Genomic DNA, 24,470 nt, shown 5'->3' with positions numbered 1-24,470 from the left:
GAGATACCACCTCACACCAGTGAGAATGGGGAAAATTAACAAGGCAGGAAACCACAAATGTTGGAGAGGATGCGGAGAAAAGGGAACCCTCTTACACTGTTGGTGGGAATGTGAACTGGTGCAGCCACTCTGGAAAACTGTGTGGAGGTTCCTCAAAGAGTTAAAAATATACCTGCCCTACGACCCAGCAATTGCACTGGGGATTTACCCCAAAGATACAGATGCAATGAAACGCCGGGACACCTGCACCCCGATGTTTATAGCAGCAATGTCCACAATAGCCAAACTGTGGAAGGAGCCTCGGTGTCCATCGAAAGATGAGTGGATAAAGAAGATGTGGTTTATGTATACAATGGAATATTACTCACCATTAGAAATGACAAATACCCACCATTTGCTTCGACGTGGATGTAACTGGAGGATATTATGCTGAGTGAAATAAATCAATCGGAGAAGGACAAACGATATATCTTCTCATTCATTTGGGGAATATAAATAATAGTGAAAGGGAATATAAGGGAAGGGAGAAGAAATGTGTGGGAAATATCAGAAAGGGAGACAGAACATAAAGACTCCTAACTCTGGGAAACAAACTAGGAGTGGTGGAAGGGGAGGAGGGCAGAGGGAGGGGGTGAATGGGTGACAGGCACTGAGGGGGGCACTTGATGGGATGAGCACTGGGTGTTATTCTGTATGTTGGCAAATTGAACACCAATAAAAAATAAATTTATTATTTAAAAAAAAAAGAAAATTTCCCTCAACTGAAAAAGAGTAGTTAAGTTGAAAGAGTCCACTGATGATTCAATAAAAACATGAATACAGAGCCACCACAAGACATGTTACACATGTTATTTGAGAACACTGGGGACAGAGAGAATACCATACAAACTCCCATAGAGGAGAAAATAGGTTACAATAGAGAGAATCAAGAATTGGAACACTTTTGAAGTTCCAAGTAGCAATATTGAGTTTTGGAATCAAAGGAACAACACGTTCAAAATTCTAAGGGAAAAGTATTTATGATCAAACAATCATAAATAGTGAACACAATAAATATGTGCACTAGTTTGCTATAGCTGTCTAACAAAGTCATAGAGATTAACAATAGAAACAATAGAAATTAATTTTCTCCCAGTTCTGGAGGAAGAAGCTGCCTCAAGCTTAGATGTAATTACTTTTTATACAACCAAAAGATTGTGGGCAAGAAAAGGAGAAGGAAAGCTGTAGGAAAGAGGACGAGAGAAAAAAGTGGTATCTTGGAATTGCTTTATATTCATGTTTAGCAATGGACAAAGAAAATCAACATATGTGGAAAACCCATATAGCAATATTATCTATTCATATATTGTGTACATGTGTTTATTAATGAACAAATTTACTTAACATTTACCATAAACATATATACACTGTGCTAATTTCACATTACATAGGTATTATGAATCCCAATTTACAAATAAAAGAATTGAAGTTCAGAATCAAACAGCTTGTGAGTGTTACAGGGCTAGGATTTGGGGCCCAGGTCTCACAGACGCCAGAGCCTGTGTGAGCTCAAGCAGGAAGCCTTAAGGACAGACAATGTGAGTCATTCATCCTTGTCCAGCCCTACACAGTGCCTGTCAGAACTGTGCTTGATGTTGACTGAACTAAAATGGATACTCAGGATGCAAACATGAAAGCGCTGCAGTATTTAAATCTATCAGAGATCACTGTTATTTCCCATTCAAAAGTGAACCAGAATGAAGAGGAAATCTTTTTTTTTTTTTTTTAAATCTATAACAACAAGTTTGGAAACCTAGTAATTTCCTGATTAATCCTCAGACCAGATAAATCCAATTTAGAACAACCTAGGCCTCAGCTCTCTACTAATTAGGATGCTACTGTAATTGAGTCAATAGTAAGGTTTTGCCAGATTTACTAAGGCAATTGTCATTGCATGAATTGATCAGTCAGTGATTCATCTCTTGTCTTAGTCTGGTTTTGGTCAGAGGCCTTAATTTTGTATTCCCTTATTGGAGCTGAATAGGACTGAGTGCTGACCAAAGGGACAGATCTATCTGCTTTCTTGCAGTTCATCTATATTGTTGTGGTCAGCAAAGACCTAGAAACCCTGCCAAGCAACCACATAACTTGAGAGTTGGTAAAAATTTATTTTCCATAATTCCCTGATCTTTTTTCTTTTTTGACATTTTCCCCCCTTCCATTTTAGTGAGATCCTTTGTCTATCCCTGCAATAGGCAAAGTACCACCCCGCCCCCCCCCCCTTAGCTCTTCCTTCCTCTCCTTTGTTTTTTAAAACTTTCATTTTACCCAGGGACATTTTAAATGCAGATAACTTTAGTCAAAGGATTAAAGTTTACACCGTAGAACTCCAGGTATTAGAGGTTATTGCTGTCTCTCGCTTAGCTCCCTTCTCTGTAATGCCTGAGCAGGGACTCCGCCAACTAGAGTTCTATTTTGTGCCTGGCTCTCTGATACGGCCTGCCAGTTGGGGGCCCTACAGGGAGACTGGAAGGGGAACAACAGTGGGTGAAGGGATCTGGTCTTTCTTATTTGCCTACTGTCCTGTCAATGTTGCTCCAGCAGTGATTTTTCAACCTCAAAGTGGCAAGTGGTTCCAGTTTCCATCTTAGAAACACCCCAAACTAGACTCATTGCATTGCCCTGTAACCCAAAGGTACTAACACCAGCAGAGCAGCCTTTTCTCCTCAGTGGTGTGGGGGTCAGTTCCAGGGAACAACCATCTTTGAGCTTCAAGGTTCTGATAAAACCCAACCTGTTCCTCCAGACTCCCTAGCCCTAGAGGCCCTAGCTCCTTCCTGCATCTCCTGCAGTTAATATCTGTGTGGACTCAACACTCCCGTGTCCCATGTGAGATTTTAGTTCTCTGATACTTATTTAACGGATGCCCAACATTAACCTCTCTGTTGAAACAACTGCAGGGTTTCAGTTTTCCTGAGTGGAGCCTGAGAGGTCCAGGGAGCTAGAAAGAGAAACATGGGGAAAAGGCCTTCTCTCTCTTTGAAATCACATACAATATAAACAACCATCTAGCTAGTCTGCTTGTTAATCTGACAGGAATATTATCATGGTATCAAGATGGTTTCTGAATTTGAATTTTGGAATATTTCTATTTCAAATCTTATTTCTACCCTACATACTTTTTCTTTCTTCTGCCTGTCTTTGCTAACTTGTAAGGAAACATTCCTTCCTAAAAGAATGGAGGGTGTTTAAAACAAAGCAATACAGTCCAGGACATCATCTGAACCCCAGAAAAGCTCACAGACTAATGTGTTATATAAATGTGACAAGACAAAATAATTTTGACAGAAGGTATTCCTGGGTAGATTGCTTTATTATTCCCAATTTGCTGCTTTTCTCTGTGAAGATTGTATATCCCTACCCATTATCATGGACTCACAGAGGAGTACGATTTCCCCTCCCATCTTCAAAATTGGCCCTGAGACTTATTTTGGCCAATGGATTATGAGCAGGAGTGATTACGGCACATCTAGGCAGAAATTTTAAGAGCCAGTGTGTGGCTTTGCCATTGCTTTCTCCCTCTGCCCCCAGAATGCATGTCTTAGGTAAAGGTTTTATCTTTAGCCAATACCCCATAAGAAAGAAGACATGTAAAGCAGAGCCTCAACTGGCCCAAAGCTAATATATTATGTGAGCAAGAAATACGTAAGCCACTTTGAGTAAGACATTGGGATTTGAGGGATGTTAGTGCAGCAGAATCTAGCATAATCTGACTGGAACAATCAGATGATCCTGAAATTATGGCTTAATTGACTCTGTCCTGAAGATGATGGATTTTTTTTCTCCCTCGTGGAGAAACTATGTCAGTCCACAATAAAGTGATGGGAGAGAAGGGTGAGGTTTGTGGGGAGGAGAGGAGCAAAAAGCTGTGGAGGCTTCAGTGGAGGAGGGATATTTTTGTCAGAGGTAGTAAGGGAGGGTGTGAAGGAAGAAGAGAGGATAAAAAATGGTTGCTGAGACCATGTACTTGGCTTTTTTGTGTCCTTTGAGAAACTCGAGTAAAAACTGGAAATCCCTTCTAATTACTTTTTGCTGTAGTATGCTTTGTGTCACATGGAGATATGGAAACAAATAATCATGGTACAATATAATCACTGCCATAATCACAGTATTTACGAAGGCTAATGGGCCCAGAATTCTAACGCCATCTGAATGAGACACGAGGGGTTTTAAAAAGATGACAACATGGGCAGCCTGGGTGGCTCAGCAGTTTAGTGTCACCTTCAGCCCAGGGCATGATCTTGGAGACCCAGGACTGAGTCCTATGTCAGGCTCCCTGCATGGAGCCTGCTTCTCCCTCTGCCTGTCTCTTCTCTCTCTACTCTCTGTGTCTCTCGTGAATAAATAAATAAAATCTTAAAAAAAAAAAAGATGATAACATCTGAACTAGTTCCTGAGGGAAGAACAGGCTTTCACCAGAAAGTGAGGAGAAGAGCACACTTTAGGAAGACATATTGGGAGTCACAGGACAGTTAGGTAGCCACCGCTGCTGTATGGTAAGAACTTTCAGCACATTCAGACCAGGAAGCTGGGAGGAGGGGAGGAAAGTAGTTTTAAGTGCCATGCCCTAAGGAGTGTGAACTTGATCCCAAAGGGCTTAGGGAATCTTTGAAAGCTGTTAGGCAAGGAAACAATGCTACCACATGTGACAGTCAATTTATTCACTACTCAAGGATGAGGAAAGGTGCCTGGTTATGGGAAGAGGAAGGGTAGAAATCCAAGATATTCTGCTTGCCAGTCTGTGGGCTGTGAATTATTAGAGGAAGGATGTCCTAACTATACAAAGGCCTTATGTGGGCTAGTGGTAGGAGCCTTGCATGTGACCCCGCTACAGGGGTATGGTGGATATGGCAGTGCAGAAAGATGAAGAAGGTGAGTAGACTTAATAATTGTTCATGCAAGAGTTGGTGGTCACTTTGATTAAGGCAGTGGCAGTGAGGTCAGAAAGAAGGAGCTAATCCAGAAGGACTGAGTAGTGATGGTGGACGATGAGGAGGATGGTAGTGTCCAGGTTGGTCAACATCCAGTGGTGATACCATTAGTCAGGGGTAGAAAACAGAAAGGTGTTATACTAGGGTGAGAGAAGTGGGAAAAAACATTTCTAAGACATTGTTCTGAGTTAGCAGCCATTTGAATAAAGTACTATTTGTGAAGGCCACAGGTTTAATTCCTCTCCCTGTTCCCCCCCCCCCCCCCCCAACCTGTGCTTTTCTCAGATGTGAGATGCATCCTGTGCAGGCTCTGGATTTTAGGTTCACAAAGCAGCCTCCCCAGATGTATTGCTTCCCATAGGGTGAGGTCAGGTGAGGCCAGGCCAAGAAGGATGTGTCAACCTGGAGCCTGCCTCCAAATCACCAAGGCCACTTCTGGTCTTTATGGGCCTCTCAGGTCTACCCCCCACCCCAAAGACACTTCTATGCCTACCAAGTAGCCAAGCTGTTTGCAGGAGACATGGATGGCACCTGGACATGGGGCTGATGTGTCCATGACAGGAGCCTGTGGCTCTTCAGCATGGGGCAGAGCTGTGGCTAGGAGGAAAAGAGAGTAGGCCATGAGGCTCAGCGGGGGCAGGGGGGCATTTTCCCCACACCTCACCAATGCAATGAATTTCTAAGAATCCTGAGAACTTAGAACTTTAAGTCTTCATGAAGGTATATTTGTCAAGGTAGTAAAAGAAACTGTTGTACTTGTTAACATGATTTATCACTTCTAATTATTTCGATGTATGGTCTATAAGCTTCATTTGTACTCTTGCCCCAAGCCTTACAGTTGTTACAAGCAGGAATTCCCTTCCTCTAGATTCAACAGTGCTGGTTTAAACAAGATAAATACATTGTCTTTCATCCCAAAATCCTAATGAAGATAAATATGAGAGCCTGGGTTGGAGTATGCAGGCAGAGTAGATACAAGTGAGCTTGTAGAATCTGACTGTTTGGGAGGACTGCCTGCTTCTACTAGCTCTGTAACTCAGATCATTAACTAACCCTCTCTGTTCCATTTCTCCATTTCTGGGTGGCTATAACAACACTACCAGTCTCATGAGTAACCTGATGTCTGGTAAGTGCTTGGTGAATATTAGCTACAATATCTTGGAAAGAGCATGGGTTTGAAATCAGGCAGATTTGGGATTACCCAAAGTCTGCTTGTTACTGTGCAGCACTGGATAAAGTACTTAACATCTCTGAGTCTGAGTTCTACTTTCTGTAAAGAAAGGATAATGAAATTACATTGCAGGGATACGGCAAAGGTCAAATGAGAAGATGAATGAAAAACAGGCAGGACAGAGCTCCCTCACCGCCCCGACCTCCCTTGTTCCTCCTGACGGCTGTTGCAGATGATGAAGCATAACATAATGCTTCAACATGCACTCCATCCACAAATGCAGTGCTAGTCCCGTTGCTTCTCTTTTTGTTAACCCCTGCTTACTTTATTATATGTAAATGTGGCAAAACTTCCCTTTTCCTATAAATTCTTTAAGTTGCCTTTCTATCATTTTGTGAGTAAAACAGCATCTTTCCCATAAAATTTAATATGCCCAAGTTAAATATTTAAAATAAAAATACGTTCACAGATACAAATACACATATGAACACAAGATAGCATTGTCTACTACAGTATAATACTTGGCACACAATACATTAAAAGCATTTGTTGAATGAATTGACAAAAGAAATTAAACATAACACCAACAAATGGAAAGATATTCCATGGTGATGGACTGGAAGAATTGATACTGTTAAAATGTCCATATTTCCCAAAGCATTCTACAGACGATGCAATTCCTATCAAAACACCAATAGCATTTTTCATAGAACTAGAACAAATAATACTAAAATTTGTGTGTAACCACAAAAGACCCTGAATATCCAAAGCAATCTTAAGAAAGAAGAATGAAGCTAGAGGTATCATAACCCCAGATTTCAAGATACAGTCATCAAAACAGTATGGTACTGGCACAGAAACAGACACATAGATCCATGGAACAGAACAGAGAATTCAGAAATAAACTCATGCCTAAATGGTTGATTAATCTACAATGAAGGAGGTGAGAATATATAATGGGGAAAAGACAATTTTTCAATAACTGATACTGGGAAAACAGCTACCTACAAAAGAATGAAACTAGATCACTTTCTTCAATCATACACAAAAAAATAAACTCAAAATGGACTAAAGACGTAAATGTGAGACCTGAAACCACAAAAATCCTAGAAGAGAACACAGGCAATAATCTCTTGGATATCAACCTTAGCAATGGTTTAGTAGATATCTTTCTCAGGGCAAGAGAAATACGTGCAAAAATAAACTATTGACACTCCACCAAATCGAAAAGCCTTTGCAAAGAAAACCATCAACAAAATGAAAAGACAGTCTACTAAATGGGAGAAGATATTTGCAAATGATATATCCAACAAGGGGTTAATATCTCTATAAAGAACTGATATAACTCGACAACAAAAAACAAAAAAAGCTTGAAACCAAACCAAAACCCAACTAATCTGATTTTAAAATGGACAAAGAGCCTGAATAGACATTTTTCCAAAGAAGATGTATAAATGGCTGACAGACACATAAAAGAGTACTCAATATCACTCATCATCAGGGAAGTGCAAATCAAACTACAATGAAATATCACCTCACACCAGCCAGAGTGGCTAGAATAAAAAATGCAAGAAAAACAAGTGTTGGGGAGGATGTCGAGTCAAAGGAACCCCTCATGTGCTGTTGGTGAGAATGTAGAAAACAATATAAAGTGTCCTCAAAAAATTAAAACTAGAAATACCATATGATCCAGTAATCTCACTACTAGATATTTACCCAAAGAAAACAAAAGCACTAATTCAAAAAGATATATGCCCTATGCTTATTGCAGCATTATTTACAATAGCCAACATATGATATCAACTCAAGTGTCCACCCATAGATGAATAAAGAGGTCTCACTCACACACACACACAATGGAATATTACTCAGCCATAAAAAGAATGAAACCTTGCCATTTGTGACAACATGGATGGACCTAGAGGGTATTATGCCAAGTGAAATAAGTCAGATAGAGAAAGACAAATACCATATGACTTTTCTTATATGTGTAATCTGCAAAAACAAAACAAATTAACAAAGAATCCAAAAAACACCTTTTAAGTAAGGAGAATGAACTAGTTGTTGCCCTAGGGGAAGGGTTGGGGGAATGGATGAAATAGTTAAAGGGGATTATGAGGTATAAACTTCCAGTTATAAAATAAATAACTCATAGAGATGAAGACTACAACATGGGGAATCTAGTCAACAATACTGTAATAATGTTATATGGTGACAGATGGTGACTACATTCACCATGGTGAGCACTGTATAGAATTGTTCTATCAATACATTGTACACCTGAAACTAATATAACACTATATGTTAATTATACTTCAATAAGATGTATTATTGAATGAATGAGTTAATAAATGAAAATCTATTTACAGGGCAGCCCGGGTGGCTCAGCAGTTTAGCGCCGCCTTCAGCCCAGGGCGTGATCCTGGAGCCCATGTCAGGCTCCCTACATGGAGTCTGCTTCTCCGTCTGCTGCTTTTCCCTCTGCCTGTGTCTCTGTCTCTCTATGTGTGTCTCATGAATAAAAAAAATAAATAAAATCATGTAAAAAAACTATTTACAAATGGATATATGGGAAAAAATGTCTAAGTGACTTATTCACAGTTGGTCCTATGGATACTAAGAGAACACAGCTAACTAACTACTAGGTCTCCAGACAGCCAAAACGTGTCTGCACTTTTCCCATACCACCAGGTGTATCTTTTGCCCTTCAACTAAACTCATTAAGTTATGTCCTACTTACTTAAAAGAAGCTGTGTCATCTTCAGAAACATAAATCTCAGACTGTGTGGCTTGTTTCATTTTCAACTCAGTACAAAACTTCCCAGGACAGAGATAGGTTTCCTCTGACTTCGTGGATCAATAAAAAAAACCTGCATATTGAGGATCCTAATGCCAAATAAGTGATTGCAATAAAACACGTGTTGTGAGACCTGCCATAAGTCATGGGGGCACTAAAAGAACATTAATCCTATCTAAATCAATATCAGTATCTCTTTGCCTAAAGGACTCTCTAAAGATTTCAGATTGATGAAAACACCAGAAAAACTCCAAACAGAAAATATTGAAACAGGCACATGCTGGAAGAATCTGTAGCTTCAGCCATCCATGGTGACAGGAGTTAGAAAACAAATGTACGTATATTACTGATAAATGTTAAATGGTGGTGTATCCTGCCTTTAGTCAGTTTGGGCTGCTATAACACACTTCCATAGCTGGGTGGGTGGCTTCTCAATTGAAATTTATTTCCAAGAGACTGGAAAACTGAGGTAAGGTGGTAGTCTGGTCAAGGTCTGGTGAGGGTCATCCTCTTCTGGTTACAGAGGTCTGGTTGCATTCTTTCATGGTGGGCATTAAGTTCGCTCTCTGGCCTCTTCTTTAAGGCACTCATCCCATTCCTGAGGGCTCCACTATCATGACCTAATCACTCCTAATACTATCACAGTGAGGATTAGATGTCAACGTATGAATTTGGGTGGGGGGCGGGAAGTGGGTGACATAAATGTTCAGTCTGTAACATATCCACACCACTGAATAACATTTAGCTGGAAGAAATGCTTTTCCAGTTCAGGTCAGAGGTTCAACTCTGCAAAAATTAGTCTTTGTCACCTCAGACTTGCCCTTTATACACTGACTGCAGTGTAGAAATTTGACTGCAAATTTTCAGAGATTCTCCCAAGAATTCTTATTGTACTTGTGGTTCTTCTTCATCATCATTGTCACTATATCTACCAATTGTTGAGTGTTTTCTATGGGCCAGGTACTGGACTAAATATTTTAGACAAATCATTTCATTTAAGGTCCCTAAATCCTATTGCTACAACCTTCTCTTCCTTCCTTCTTTTTTTTCCCCTCTGCCAGAACTTACCTGTCTTCTGTTCTGGATCCCTGGGGCTTTGCAGATTATACAGCTGTGTGAGGCGGAATAATGTCAATAACTTAATCCCTAGAATCTATGACTATTTTAAGCTATATGGCAAAGGGGAATTAATATTCCAGATAGAATTAGGGTTATTTGTCGGCTGACTTTATAGTAGGAAGATTATCCGGGACCATTTAGGCAGGCCCAGTGTAATCACAAGCATCCTTAAAAATGGAAGAAGAAGGAAGAAGAGTCAGAGAAGGAGATGGGATGACAGAAGCAGGGTCAGAGTGAAATGATGTGACGTGAAAAGAACTCAACCACCATTGCTGACTCTGAGGACAAAGTAACAGGCCCAGAGTCAAGAATGCAGCAGCCTCCAATGCTGGAGAGGGCAAAGAAACAGGTTCTCCCCCAGCAACTCCACCAAAGAATACGGCCCTGTCACGCCTTGATCTTAGCGCAGTGAGACCCATGGCAGACTTCTAACCTACAGGACCATAATACATTTTGCTAAGTCATGAAATTCATGGTGATTTTTTTTACAGCAGCCATAGAAAACTGATATATAATGTCAAGAGGATAAGACTGGAGCCAGAGTGCCTTACGTGAGAATCTACGTCTTACTACTTACCCACTGTGTTTCCTTGGGCAAGTCATTTAACCTCTCTGTTCCTGTTTCCTCCTTTATAAAAGTAGGGATAGTGACTATACCTCATTCACAAACCTAATATTCAACAAAATCCCTACTGTTGTGTTGAATTGCTCTCTCTGAAATTATCTGAGTTTTGAGGGAGGCCTTCTGGAACTACAATGCTCCAATGAACAACTAATCCTAATGCTGAAGCCTCTTAGGCTTGCATACAATTATGGCTGATAAGCAACCTGTAGGTCCAGTTTGGGTGATACCATGTAAAATGACCAAATGGCATCATACAATGATTTATAAAAATGAGTATCCACAGGCTTGCTTTTATTGTTTCTCAAACGCAAATACACACTTAAATGGAACATGAGGCTATTTGCTTTTTAATAAATTCTCAGCTATAATTTTTGTAGAATGTAATTCAAACAATTGAGATTTACATGAGGTTAGTTTAGGATATACTGTAATATTTTGATGATGTCTAAACTCCTCCAAAATGTTATAGCCACACGCAATTAGTTCTCCAGAACCATGCTGAGGTATCTACCAAAAACAGCCCTACACAATGTTTGCTCTAAGGGGTTGGTAAGGAAATTGTTCACTGCTTTATTCACAGCTCTTCCCACTTTCCCTGTGTAAGAATTTTATTTCTTTCAAATGCTAGGAAAATGCTAAAAAAAAAAAAAAAAAAAAAAAAAAAAACCTCTGCTTCACTAAGGGATTGGTTTTCCTCCTCTGATAATCAGAACTATGTGACTTACTATGTTTCTCTCTCCCTTCTACCCACTATGCTTAAAGCCCAGTTCGATGGCTCATTTATCAACCATTACAGAGAGATAGACCACTGAGGCCTGCAAATCTGAGCCTGTTTTTCTTTCTTCCTGAACTTGAAGGCCTACTCTAAATTATATTCTCTTTAGTTCAGAATATTTACTTATATTTTACCATTTTATTTGTATGTTGAATCCACCTTAAATGTTTTAATGAATTCCAAGGGCATTTAGGTATATTTACATGCATCTGTTCACACTAGTGCAATGCTGCTAGAAGGTAAATTATACTTTGGCTCTGCCCACGTGGTATATACCCAAGGTATCAGCATTATGGAGAAAACACACTTCTCTCCTGTTTGCTAATCTGCCATTGACTGGAGTGACATGAGCAAGCTACTCAGTCTCTATGACCTTCATCATACTACCTCCACCCTCAGAGTTGTAATGCATCTATGATGCAACTCTGGAGTAGAGGAAGTATTTATAAATAGTGGCCATGGGGCATCTTGGTGTCTCAGTTGGTTAAGAGTCTGCCTTTGGCCCAGGTCATGATCCCAGGGTCCTACGACAGAGTCCTACATTGGGCTCCTTGCTCAGTGGGGAGTCTGCTTCTCCCTCTGCTCATGTGTGTGTTCTCTCTCTCTCTCTCTCTCTCTCTCTCTTTTTGTCTCTCAAATAAATATAAATCTTAAAAGCAAATAAATACATGGGTGGCCACTACCACCTTATATCATCGCAATTGTTGCTACCACTACTTGAAAATAGCCTTTAGCCCATTGGCTGATTACTACTGTCCATGCCTCACTGCCATGGTTTCTTGGCTTATTCAGCTGAGAAGGTTAAATGATAAGAGGGCAAAGAGAGGTTCCAGAGAACCTTCCACCAACAGCCCTTTAGGAACTTTCTCCTGTTCTTACCAGCCCTCACTGGCCCTAGCACCAAGATTTCCATGGTTAGTGCTTTCTTGGGCAAAAGAGCCTTGTTGTTTTGTTATTCCCTAGACTTCTTTGTCATTCCTCAGGACCATGGTCTGGAAAGGGAGAAAAAAGCATGTAAGCCAATTTTATGTCAAGTGGTCTTTTGATGTACACACTTGACATTTCCCACATGCACAAGATATATGAATTAAAAGGTATAATGTAGGACTTAAAAGTCTTGGGGTCAGGCATTAATCCTGATAACAGAACTCAAGAGCCACAAAACTGGATAGGGAAGATAGTCTATTAGCAAAATTGAGACCAAAGATAAATCAACAAGCCAGAGGTAAATTCAAGCAGAACACTGAGACCACAATTGACTGACTAGCTGACTGCGGCTTTCAACTTTTCATGTGGATGTTCTAGGCTTAGATGAAAGAACCAGATTCTGGATTCCTGGTGCTGTCCTTCAGCAGTGCCAACTCCGCTGCGGTCCTTTCCTGTTCTGCTATGTCTCATGATCATAACCATACCCTGGGTGCCACTGGCTGCCCTCAGGGGATTTCCTGCCCTCAGTTGCTCACAGTCTAGCAGGGGGAGAAAGGCATGCAAGCAAATATCATGTCAAGGGGTCCTTTTATAATGTCTAATTCAGGGATCCCTGGGTGGCACAATGGTTTGGTGCCTGCCTTTGGCCCAGGGCGCGATCCTGAGGACCCGGGATCGAATCCCACGTCGGGCTCCCGGTGAATGGAGCCTGCTTCTCCCTCTGCCTGTGTCTCTGCCTCTCTCTCTCTCTCTCTCTCTCTGTGTGACTATCATAAATAAATAAATAAATAAATAAATAAATAAATAAATAAATAAAATGTCTAATTCATACATCCACCGGACACATGCTAAAACATTTTGTATACAACCAAGCTTTGCAAGGAAATGGGTTGATACTAAGTTATATGTGGTATATGTTTTCACTACAGACTTTTTAAAGCTAGAAATGTAAATCAATCAATTTATCTATCTCATCTCATTTAATCTCTCCTCTCCTCTCACTGGGATGTCTGCAGCTGTCCTCTGATTTCTGCTTCTACTCTTGCTTCCTACAGTCTGTTCTCAAAGGAGTCAGAATGATATTTTCAACAATTAAGTTAGACGATCTCTTTCCTTTGTAAAAGCCAAGGCTACATATGATCAGCCTCTCTCTTTCCCTTCTAACTCATCACTGTTGACTGTGTCATCATTTCTATTTCAGCCACAAAGGTCTTACTTTTCCCCCAAACACATCCATATGTGCTCACACATTTGGGCCTGTGCTTTGGCTTATTCCCTTACCTGGAACCCCCTCTCTGTTCCCTCCTCTTATCTCCTTCAAATCTTTTTCAAATCGTACCTTCTATCTGAGGTCTACAGAAGAATATAAACACCATCTTTTGAAAATTTAACCTGCACCCATATGCCCATGCCAGAGTTGTTCATTTTTAACACCCCTACTTCTCTTTTTCTCTTTTCCCATAGTATTTATCACATCCTAACAAGCTTTAAAATGGATTTTTAAAATGTTTACCTCAACACTACTGACACATAGGGCCAAAGACCTCTTTGCCATGGGGGTTGCCTGCACATGGAGTGATATTTAGCCCTCCATCCCCTTGATACCAGTAGCACTCTCCACTTCTAGTTGTGCAACCAAAAATGTTTCCAGACCTGGCCAAATCATGCCTCTGTTGGGAATCACTGGTTTATAATTTGTTGCCAGTTGGCCCCAGCCATAAGGTAAGCTCCAGGAGAGCAAGGATCTTGGCCTATTTGCTCACTGTTGATTCCCAACAACAGGCATGGAGCATGTGAATGATTGAGTACCTATTTAAACTTATGCACATACAACAAACACAACTTTCAAAATCTTCTATTAGGAAATAGTCAATATTTAATTTTACTTCATTTTTTTTACAAATTTTCATAAAAATAGACTAATGGTAATAACAGGAATAAAATTATAGGGAGAAACATTTTTTCTGCTTATATCTAACATATTTTCCTGAAAGGCAATTCAGAATTGATCTATTTCTTGAACGAATATATTGTACATCTATTATAAAAAGTGTCATGAATCTTTTCTACATTTCCTTTTCTCTACCAGCAAAAACCTTTATTTTGAGTATCAACCTTAAGAAGTAATTTCCTCAAGGATACCACTGCAAATGCCATTGTAAGAATGAAGGGTGATGATATTTAAGCAGGCCAACATTCAGAGGCAAGGAGGTGACAAGGAAAAAAATTAAATCTTAAATAGATTTGTCTGTCATCATTATCAGATTCAGCTAGAGTTTAAATGATCTCAGATAGTGGGTGGTCCTGCCAGAAGGGCATCATGTGATAAAAGACAGTACAGCAATGATTCTCAAATGGAGAGAGTGCTGTGATTTTGAACCCATCCTCCTCCCCTCCCTAGAAAAATTTGGCAATGTCTGGAGACATTTTTGGTTTTCATAACTAAGAGAGGAAGAAGCTGCTTCTAGCATCAAAAGGATAGAGGACAGTGATCTACTAACCATGCTAAGATGCACAGGACAGCTCCCTACAACAGGGTTATTCAGCCCAAAATGGCAACAGTGCAAATGCTGAGAAATCCTGTAGTGGAGTGCAATGCTTAAGAATGTGGAGTCTGGAGCCACCCTGTCTGAATCTGAAATTCTATTCCATCACTGAGACAGACTGCTTAGATGTTTAGAAACCTGTTTCCCTTTTCCCCTTGGGCACACATATGGACTAGTTATGATAGCATCTCTTGAGTAGAGGTAATTACATGACTGAACTCTGGCCCGTGAAATTTGGGTATAAGTGTTGTCCACCACTTCTTAGCCTGGCCCATAAAAACTTTCTACAAAATTACCCATCTCTCTTTTTCTATCCACCACATGCAAGAGATCTAGGGGACAGCAATTACTACACAGAAGTGGCCTGGATACCTGAATGACTATGTGGAGTAGATATCCTCATGGTCCTATACTAGACAATGATGTGAACAACAAGGGAACTTCTATTGTGTTAAAGCACCAATATTCAGGGTCTCTTCAGTGGGTGGATTAGCCTAGTTATGTGATCTACTGCAGATTCCTTAATTTCTTTGTGCTTTTCTTTCCTCATCCGCAAAATGTTAACAATAACACCTCCTCTCTCATAGTGTTGTTGTAAGGATTAAGGTTCTTAAAATAATGTCTGGCATCTAGTAAGACCTTTCCTAACTGTAGGCATTTGGTGATATCATAAAATGAGCAATAGCATCATATGTTGACTTAGAGACATGCATACTCACTGGTTTGCCTCCACTGGTTCACAAACATTGATATGTGTTCAAATGGGTTGCCAGGCCATTTGTTTTTTAGTCGGTTCTCAATTTTAAATTTTTGTGCAATATAGTTCAGAATATAAAGATCCATGATTGGATTATCCCATGTTGCCTTTATTACTCTCATCCTTACTCCATTCATTTAGTGGACAAACATTGAGCATCTGTGGTATGCTCGGCACTGTGTTAAGTATCAGAGATATAATTGTGAGCAAAATCAGACATGGTGTATGCCTCCATGGAGTTCAGTTTATCTGGAGAGTTTAAGGATTAATCATGTAACAACCAAATGATTATAAGGTTATATCATTTCAAATTGTTAAAATGTTATATAGGAAACATATGACTGAAAGAGAAAACAGCAAGAAGACCTGGTCTTTGGAAAGAGGAGAGGAGGGCTTCCCTGGGAAGAGTTCTGGAGCTGGGTTTTGAAGTATAAATGAGTAAGCTGGGGAAGGGGTAAGCAATGAGAAGAGAATTCCAAGAGAAAACACAGCATATGCAAATGCCCTGAGGGGAGGTGCATCCAAAGAACTGAGAGAGGCTGTATGTGACTGGATCATAAGAAGGGAGGGTGGAAGATAGTGAAGGCAGATAAGGCTGGAGAAGAGTTGACCACTTGATCAGGTCATCTGAGGCCTTGTAGGTCACCTTAATAATTTTGGCATTTATTCTAAGGTTTTTAAGCAGGATCAGGTGACATGATTAGATGTGCATTTTAAAAAGATCATTCCACATGCATTTGGGAGAATGGATTGGAGATGGGCAAGGATAGAACTGGTACATCACATCTGGTTTCAGAAGAGAGGTAATGATGGTGGAGATAGAGAAAATTTGTTAGATTACAGAGACACTTAGCTTGTAAAATTGTCAGCCATTGGATATGTAGTGGATGCAGGAAGCAGAGGTGAAGCAGAGGTCTAGAACAGCTTCCTGACTCTGGTTTCAACAACTGCACAAATATTAGTGCCATTTATTAGACTAGGGGTGATGGAAGTGGGCCACACTGGAGAAGAGGACGGATTGAATTTGGTCTGGGAGGAGTGTGCCTGAGCTAACTTCATAGCATCTACATTCTTTATTCACATGATTGTTCTATTTTCATTTTTTATCTATTCACTTCTCATTTAACAAATCATCATTAAGCACCAACTATGGGATTCAAAAATGATGATACAGACATAGACTTTCAAGAACTTTATAGTCTATATGGTTCTACATTAAGAGCTATAATAGAAAATAGAAGTATTATCAGGATACAGAAAAATGCACCTCACCAAGAATTTACTTCTAAAACCTAGAAGTGATATAACCTGTCTCCTAGTTCTATCCTCACCCAACTTCTATTCATTCTCCTGAGCGCATCATTCTGAGTGAATACAGAATGATGTTTTCAAAATGCATATCTAAGGTTGGAAGCCTTGGGAGGTTTTCTGAAGAAAACGCCCCTGATAAAACCTGAAAGAAGGGTATCTAAGGGAAAAAGTACACCAAGTAGAAGGAAGATGTGCAACAGAAGGTAGGGGGGCACCATGAGTTAAGAAGGTCCAAGTAGTTCATTGTGGATCACGTGCTCAACAGAGAATCGAAGCAGGATTTAGTGAGTCAGCTTAGGAGTCTGGGCTTTATCCTGATTTCAAAGTATTTTTAAGACTTCTTTTCCACTTTGATCATTATTTATTAGACTCCTAATTTTTTCTCTCTTTCTGCTACATTCATGTACACACACATACACACACACACAATCTATTATTCTCATTTATTCCTAGACAAACACAATATCAAATATTCTGCAAAATCAAGAAGTCACATGGGATTTTGGACTGCATTCGGAAAACCAGGAAGTCATATTATGAGCCTTAGAGCTCATTCATCAGCTACTTCTGATTACTTTAAACCCATTACTGTCACCTTAGAGAAGCATCCACCCATAGGGAATTTTTTTTTTTCTGATTGTATCAATCTTTTCCAACTAAACAGCCAGCACTCCTCGAGTCTCACTTTTACACATTCATTAAGGGGATTTTGTCTGCACAGTATGACAATTCTCAGAAAGAAATCCCCACTGTCCATGATGTTTAAGACTTGTGTTTAATTCTTCATCACCAGACTACATGATGGAACTCTCTAAACTACTCTCTTGATCCCACTGAGGCCTGATTCTTAGGTTTCCTTCCTTCCAACTATCCTGCTTTTTTCCTCCTTCGTTCTCCTGTCTCAAAAGCTCATCTTCCACTGATCATCTCCTTTTGCAAACAATAATGCCAGGTTTTTTCACAACCTATGCCCATTCACAGAAAACCACTTTTAGTTCTTTAAACATCCCATTCTGTTTCATGCCCCTCTCTCTGTCTCTCTGTGTCTCTGTCTGTCTCTCTCTTCACACACACACACACACACACACACAGCGCAGAACCTAATGTTGGACTTGATCGACTTGATCTCATGACCCCAAGATCATGACCTGAGCCAAATCAAGAGTGGGACGCTCAACTGACTGATCCAACCAGGTGCCCCATATCCATATACTTTTATACATATATTACTCTCTCTTGAGATATGGTTCTCCCATTACCTATCTGGACAAGTGTTATCCTTCAAGACCCATATCAAGCATTTTTTTTGTGTGTGTTCAACTCTTAGGTTTTAGAGCCTCCATCCAAATCTGGAGTATGGAGCACTCTTTAAGTCACACCCATCATACTGTGTACAATTATTTAAAGTGGTCTTCTGTCTTTACTAGCTAGGCTGGGGCAAAGATTGTTTATTATTTGTCTTATATCCTCTGCACCTAGAGTGCCTGGCAAGAAGTTGACATCGAATCAGTGACTGTCAGATGAATTAATTATTCATTGAACCAATGCCCAAACATATTTTTAAAAAAAGGCCTCTCAAATCTGTGATAGAAAGGGTCAAGTAGGGATGCCTGGGTGGCTTAGTGGTTGAGCGTCAGCCTTTGGCCCAGGGCATGATCCTAGCATCCTGGAATCAAGTCCCAGGCTCCCCACAGGGAGCCTGTTTCTCCCTCTGCCTAGGTCTCTGTGTCTGTGTGTCTTTCATGAATAAATAAATAAAATCGTAAAAAAAAAAAGAAAAAAAAAAGAAAAAGAAAAAGAAATGGCCGAAAACATCTGTGAGCCTATAAGCTATACAGTCCTTCTTTTATTATATATTTTAGAATACTTTTAAAGTATAAAGGGTTTCATTCCTTAGGGATTCTGATGCATACCCAGGTGCTTCTGCCTTTGGGAAACTTGCTAAAAATTTTTTTCTAAAGCAAGAAAGAACATCAGGAAATGTAACCAGCATGAAGATGACCTTCCTCTTCTATTTACCTATATCTCTTTGAAGTAAAGCAAAACCCCAGGCACATACCCTATGTTTCATAGATTCTTCTGGCTACCTACTTATGAGCCATCTACTTATCCATTCATGATTCTATCCATCCAAAAACTGTAAGATGCTCCCTCACTGTTATGGTATTCTTTTAGACAGGTAAGAAGCAAAGGGAAAATTCTGCATATAAATCAGACTCTACTCCAGAAGAATTTAAAGCATACAATCACTTGCCTAAGAAACTTCAAGATGAACAACACAGGCATAGCAAAGGTTTAAGCTAAGAGCAGGAACATGTCAGCTCTCATTTATCTTTTTACCATAAAAAACACCCATAGGTCTTATCTTTGAGTTAACATGAAACCCTTTTCATTTTTTAGTTCCTGTGGAGGATTTAACTGGGATTTTAAGGTCAGGCTGTGAGTTTCATGTCTTTTTCACTGACTCTTTTAAATGCTCACATAATGTAGCTGGGTTGGCATCAATCTGACATGTGGAGGTCCAGAGTTTGGCTATTTTAGAGGCTTACAAAGTTGTTTCCCTTGTATTATATATTATATGTATAATATAGAACATCTATTCTTTAATTTTTCTTTTCTCCTTTATCCGCTAGAAGTCCAAAGACATTAACTGATTTTCTGTTGCTGGAACATGCCGCTGACCATACATTCCCTGCCACCTGACAAGTGCTTTTTGGTTTATTTCTTTTTCTCAAAGCTAGCAACTTATTTTTTTCCAAAAACAATGTTACCCTCCCCTTGGGTTGGACTCCCCTTGAGTAAGTCATTTCCTCCCCTTGAGTAAGTCATTTTGCTGTGTGTCTATGGCTAGAACAGGGAGAGCCAGGAATTTAGGTAAGTCATTTCCTCCCCTTGAGTAAGTCATTTTGCTGTGTCTATGGCTAGAATAGGGAGAGCCAGGAATTTGGGAATCTGGCTGAGAGCGAGGCTATGTCAAACTTATTTGCCTTTTGAGAGGCTGTTTTTGCTTAGTTTTTTACAGTTTTTGGCATGCTTCCCTCTCCTACTACTGACACCACTATTCCAATTCTTGTCTTCTCAGAAGTTCAGTTTCCTATCACTTTTGCAATTCCTCAAAGGCTCAATTACTTAGCCAACCCCCCCACCAACCCCCCCGCCACATGTCAAAAGTGACAAATTACTATCCAGAACCTGAAAGAAGAGCCAGCAACTGGGCTACTCAGGGATGTGGCTTCTCCTGGGGGCAACCTGGTAAGTTGCTCAAGAAAGGGAACTGAGAAGCGTGTGGAGACTGGTGAAATCAAACAAAAGACCCCTCTTTTCAATGGGGCCATGGGTAGACCAGTTTCCCTGTCTGCTGGTTGGAAATGGTGAGCGTGCAGGGGCTCGGAGCATGGGGACTGGCAGAGATGCAAAACGGAAAGAGCCTGGGTCTCTGAATCACCATGGAGAAGGTCATTCACCCAACACATGTCACACATGGATTCATGTTCTACTGTGTCAAGCCACGAAGACATGGGAATGGTCTGTTAGAACGGTCGGCTTACCCTAATACAGAAGGGACATGAACACTCACAGGACTTTCAGGGAAGAAAGGCACTCAGCTGTTCCTTCCACATGCCAAGGACTCAAAGGTGTGCAGGAGAAGGCTCTATCACAGCTGCATGTCCTTAGTAAGACAAGGGTTTTCACATGAAACACTCACTGGTGGATCCTTTGCTGGCTGAAAGGGGCAGTGTAGCAGTCATTCTCCTCCAGGTCTGGCAGTGTCTCCTTGTCCAGCCTCATGGGCTTCTTAGGTAACCATCTCCGAAACCTGCTTATTTGTTTATCGATCCTGTGGTACATGAAAGGCAAGACCAAAGGGTACAATATGTCAGCAATACCCCAAAACACAGGCGGAAGTCTCTACAGAGCCATAATCACAACACCACACACACTAGACACTCTCACTTTATTCATGAAAGAAGAGAACCTCAACTCCAGTGTTTTTTCAAATTTCGTCATGGGACTTCAATATTATTGTCTGTGAAACAATGGCTGAGAGTTACATGTTTACCCACATGTCAATAAACAACCATGGCTGGAAGCCTCTGGAAAGGAGGTGGATAGCCTTAACTCAAGCAAAGCAACAGAGACCTTAACTTCTTACATTCTGCAGGTTTTAGAAACTCATTTTGTATTTGGAAAATTTCCCCATCTTTTCTTGGTTAGGAAAGTGCTCTAGCTGTAGTTAACTTTCAGCAGGGCAGCCGACAGCACATCCCAGTGGGTTGACTGTGTGCAGAGAGCGTGATGTCATGATTTTCTTCTGCCTCTCACATCTTCCCTGAACTGTCTCTCAGTAGACAGCAGCCTGTTTGGCTTTCATTCTGTCTTTCAAGCAGATTCCATGGTTCTCAAGGTATGGGGGCATGATGACACATGTGTCACTCTGGCCAGGGCATGCAATGATGCCAAATCACAGAAAACAACGGTGTCGTAAGGGCGGTTTACAAGCCACAGTTTTCCCCCTTCCCATGCCCTCTGACTTCTGCTGATGAAAACATCTGGCTTACAAGTGACCAGACTGTCATTCATTCACAGAAAACTACTAGAAGGAACAAAATCCACAGCACACTTGAAAACAACTGTGCTACTTCAGATGTCTATACCACTGAAGAAATATCTTCCAAGAGCATATATCAAGTAGCATCTCTGTGAGGCAGAATGAACAGGTACCATACTCATTTTACACATCACAAAAGAGACTCACAGTGGGTAGGTATCCACCACTAATTACTCAGCCAGTGAATAAAGCTAGGAACAGAATGCAGGTTTTGGACTCTTGATTTTAGGGATCACCCCAAAGTAGTTGATACTGGAAATCTTCACTTAAGCACTACTGAGTGGATGGATTTCTCTAATGAAGAAAATATCTAAATGCCTTATAAGTCAAGGTGGCCCAGGTGGCTCAGTGGTTTAGTGCCGCCTTTGGCCCAGGGCGTGATCCTGGAGACCTGGGATGGAGTCCCACGTCGGGCTCCCTGTGTACAGCCTGCTTCTCCCTCTGCTTATCTGTCTCTCTCTCTCTGTCTCCCATAAATCAATCAATCAATCAATCAATCTTAAAAAAACAAATGCCTATAAGTCTATTCATTAAAAACATACGGAATTTGGGCATGATTTTTTTCCAATTCAAAAAATATTTAACTGCAATTTATCCTTTTCAATGAAACTCCCAGGTGAAGGAATTGCTTTTTTATATAACCAATCAGCTCCAAGATGAAAAATAATGGTTAACTCTTTTACCATTTCTTTTATCCTCTGTAGGATTCCAGTTTCATCACAACCTCCTTTTGCCAGTGGTGGCTAGCCTTTTTTCAGAATCCCTGAAATTTCAAATTGGAAAGAATCTCACAACTTCTCTAGACCCTTCCTTTCAAAGACAACTAATACCTACTACATATACACACACAGAAATAAAGATTCAATTCAAGGTCATGTGCCCAGAAGAGAATAGTACATTGGAAGGGCCCAAAGCCCCAGGAAGAGGAAACAGTTCCCATCTTCTCCATTTTTCTTCCTCCTGGTCCTCTCCTCCCTCACCACTCTCTTTGAAGATACTCTCTTTAAAGTATAGTGACATAATGCGCACCAGAGACACAGTATGACATAGTGATTGAGAACATGGGGTTGAAGTATCTGGACTCAAATCCTGACTGTAAATATTAGCAGTGTGACCTTGGGCAAGTTATCCAACTTTCCTGTGCCTTAATTTCCTTATCTATAAAGTGGGCATGATAATGATACTCAATTCATAGGGTTGTGGTGATTCATCAATAGGTATCTAAAATCTCCAGAAAGGTGTCTGGTGTACACTAAGTACTGGCTATTACAATCTCTTTTTCCACAAAAAATAAGAATTTGAGCAACCAGCTTGCCTCTTAACATTTTTGTCTTTCTCTTCAATTCAAAGTTAATTGTGCTTCACCAGCATCTATAACTTGTCCAAGTTCAATGATTTAGTCCTTAAATGGACTCATACATTACACGTCCTAGGCTAAGCTGGTGGCCTTCCCCATAACTGTTAGCTTTATTTCATCTGATTACCTTTAAACTTGTTCAGGAAAGAGGACATTGGCCCAGAGGCTTTTCATAATAGAGCTTTTACCTCCCACACATCTCCAGTCTGCAGCACTAATCAGATTACATTTTGCAAGGTTCACATTCTTACAGGATCTGGGCTCTGCATGCAGTGACTATGAATTAAATCCAGCCGGGTACATTGCTCAGCATGGATAAAAACAAATAAAGCTGTGAAAAATCAGGCATAAATACTCTATGGGAATGAAATGGCAGCTTTCAGTAACAGCTTGTAGCACCACCATTTAAATGAAATGTGGGGATGGTGAAAAGAGAGTGGAACAGGGTAATGAAAATGATTCATTGAAAAATGAGGAGGGACCAGAAGTAGAAGGAAGATAGAGGAGGATCCTAAAAGAAGCTGGGATATATAATTGGAGTGCCTATGTCCTGGCTCTGTTGCCTATCAGCTGTGTGACCTTCCATGAATCACTCACCTTTTTAAGCATTATTTTAAAATGGGCTAATTATCATCATCACCATCTTACTACCTTGCAGGTTGTTAGGAAGCTTACAAAAGACGATGTACATGAAATGCTTTGGAGAAGCTGCCAGGCAAATAGAGTGTTATTAGCAACTTCTTGAGGACCAAGATAGGCTACTATAAAAGTGACAGAAAGTAGAGGAACTGGGATTTTAAAACAGTCAGGTGGAAGAAAGATATTCAAAAGATATCTTAAAACAAAACTCCTTAGACATTGGCTGGGGGTGGGAGTGTGTGAATCAGTCTTCAGTGGGGTAGCCTGAGCAAAAGCAGGATGACAAAACGTGGATGGCACAGGTTCTACTACACATGCTGGTCCATGCTGTGTGTTCTTTAAAATGACAGAAATACTCAAATGTACTCAGTGGTTTGTGCCCTCCTCTGGTTGGCAGACTAGCTCCTGAAAGAGGTGGCGCTCTAATCAATGGAACCTGTGAATATGTCACGTGACATGGCAAGAGGGACTTTGAAGACCTTTAGAATGGGAGAGCATCCTGGATCAATCAGGTAGACCCAGCCCAATCATATGAACCATTTAAAAGAGAACTTTGCTTAGCATAATACCCTCTAGCTAAGTGAAGTAAGCCAGAGAATGACAAATATCATTTCACTTGTATGTGGAATTTAAGAAACAAAACAGATGGACATAGGGGAAGGGAAGGAAAAATAAAATAAGACAAAATCAGAGAGGGAGACAAACCATAAAACTCTAGGAAACAAACTGAGGGTCACTGGAGGGGAGAGGGTGGGGGGATGGGGTAACTGGGTAATGGACATTAAGGAGGGCACTATATAAGGAGCTCTGGGTGTTGTACAAGACCCAAGTCAGGTTTCTGATTCTGCCGTTTCTTAGATACTACAT

The 24,470-nt window shown here is 40.5% G+C and overlaps 1 protein-coding gene across 12 annotated transcripts in view; it reads right to left on the bottom strand.

The window, feature by feature from the left end:
• Window positions 1–24,470, bottom strand: part of ANO4 (anoctamin 4) — a 405,675-nt gene that overhangs the window by 127,254 nt on the left and 253,951 nt on the right. For all 12 annotated transcript variants that reach the window (XR_013350859.1, XM_077846039.1, XM_077846035.1 and 9 more), the window contains one exon: window positions 20,705–20,836. Coding sequence is in view for 11 of the 12 variants with exons in the window: in XM_077846039.1 (XP_077702165.1) it covers window positions 20,705–20,836 (132 nt within the window). In the remaining variant the exon portion in view is untranslated. The remainder of the gene's footprint in view (window positions 1–20,704; window positions 20,837–24,470) is intronic.

The sequence above is a fragment of the Canis aureus genome, chromosome 13 (assembly GCF_053574225.1).
Source record: "Canis aureus isolate CA01 chromosome 13, VMU_Caureus_v.1.0, whole genome shotgun sequence".
NCBI lineage: Eukaryota > Metazoa > Chordata > Mammalia > Carnivora > Canidae > Canis > Canis aureus.
The sequence above is the reverse complement of the archived record's forward strand: the minus strand, read 5'-3'. Positions and strand labels throughout refer to the sequence as shown.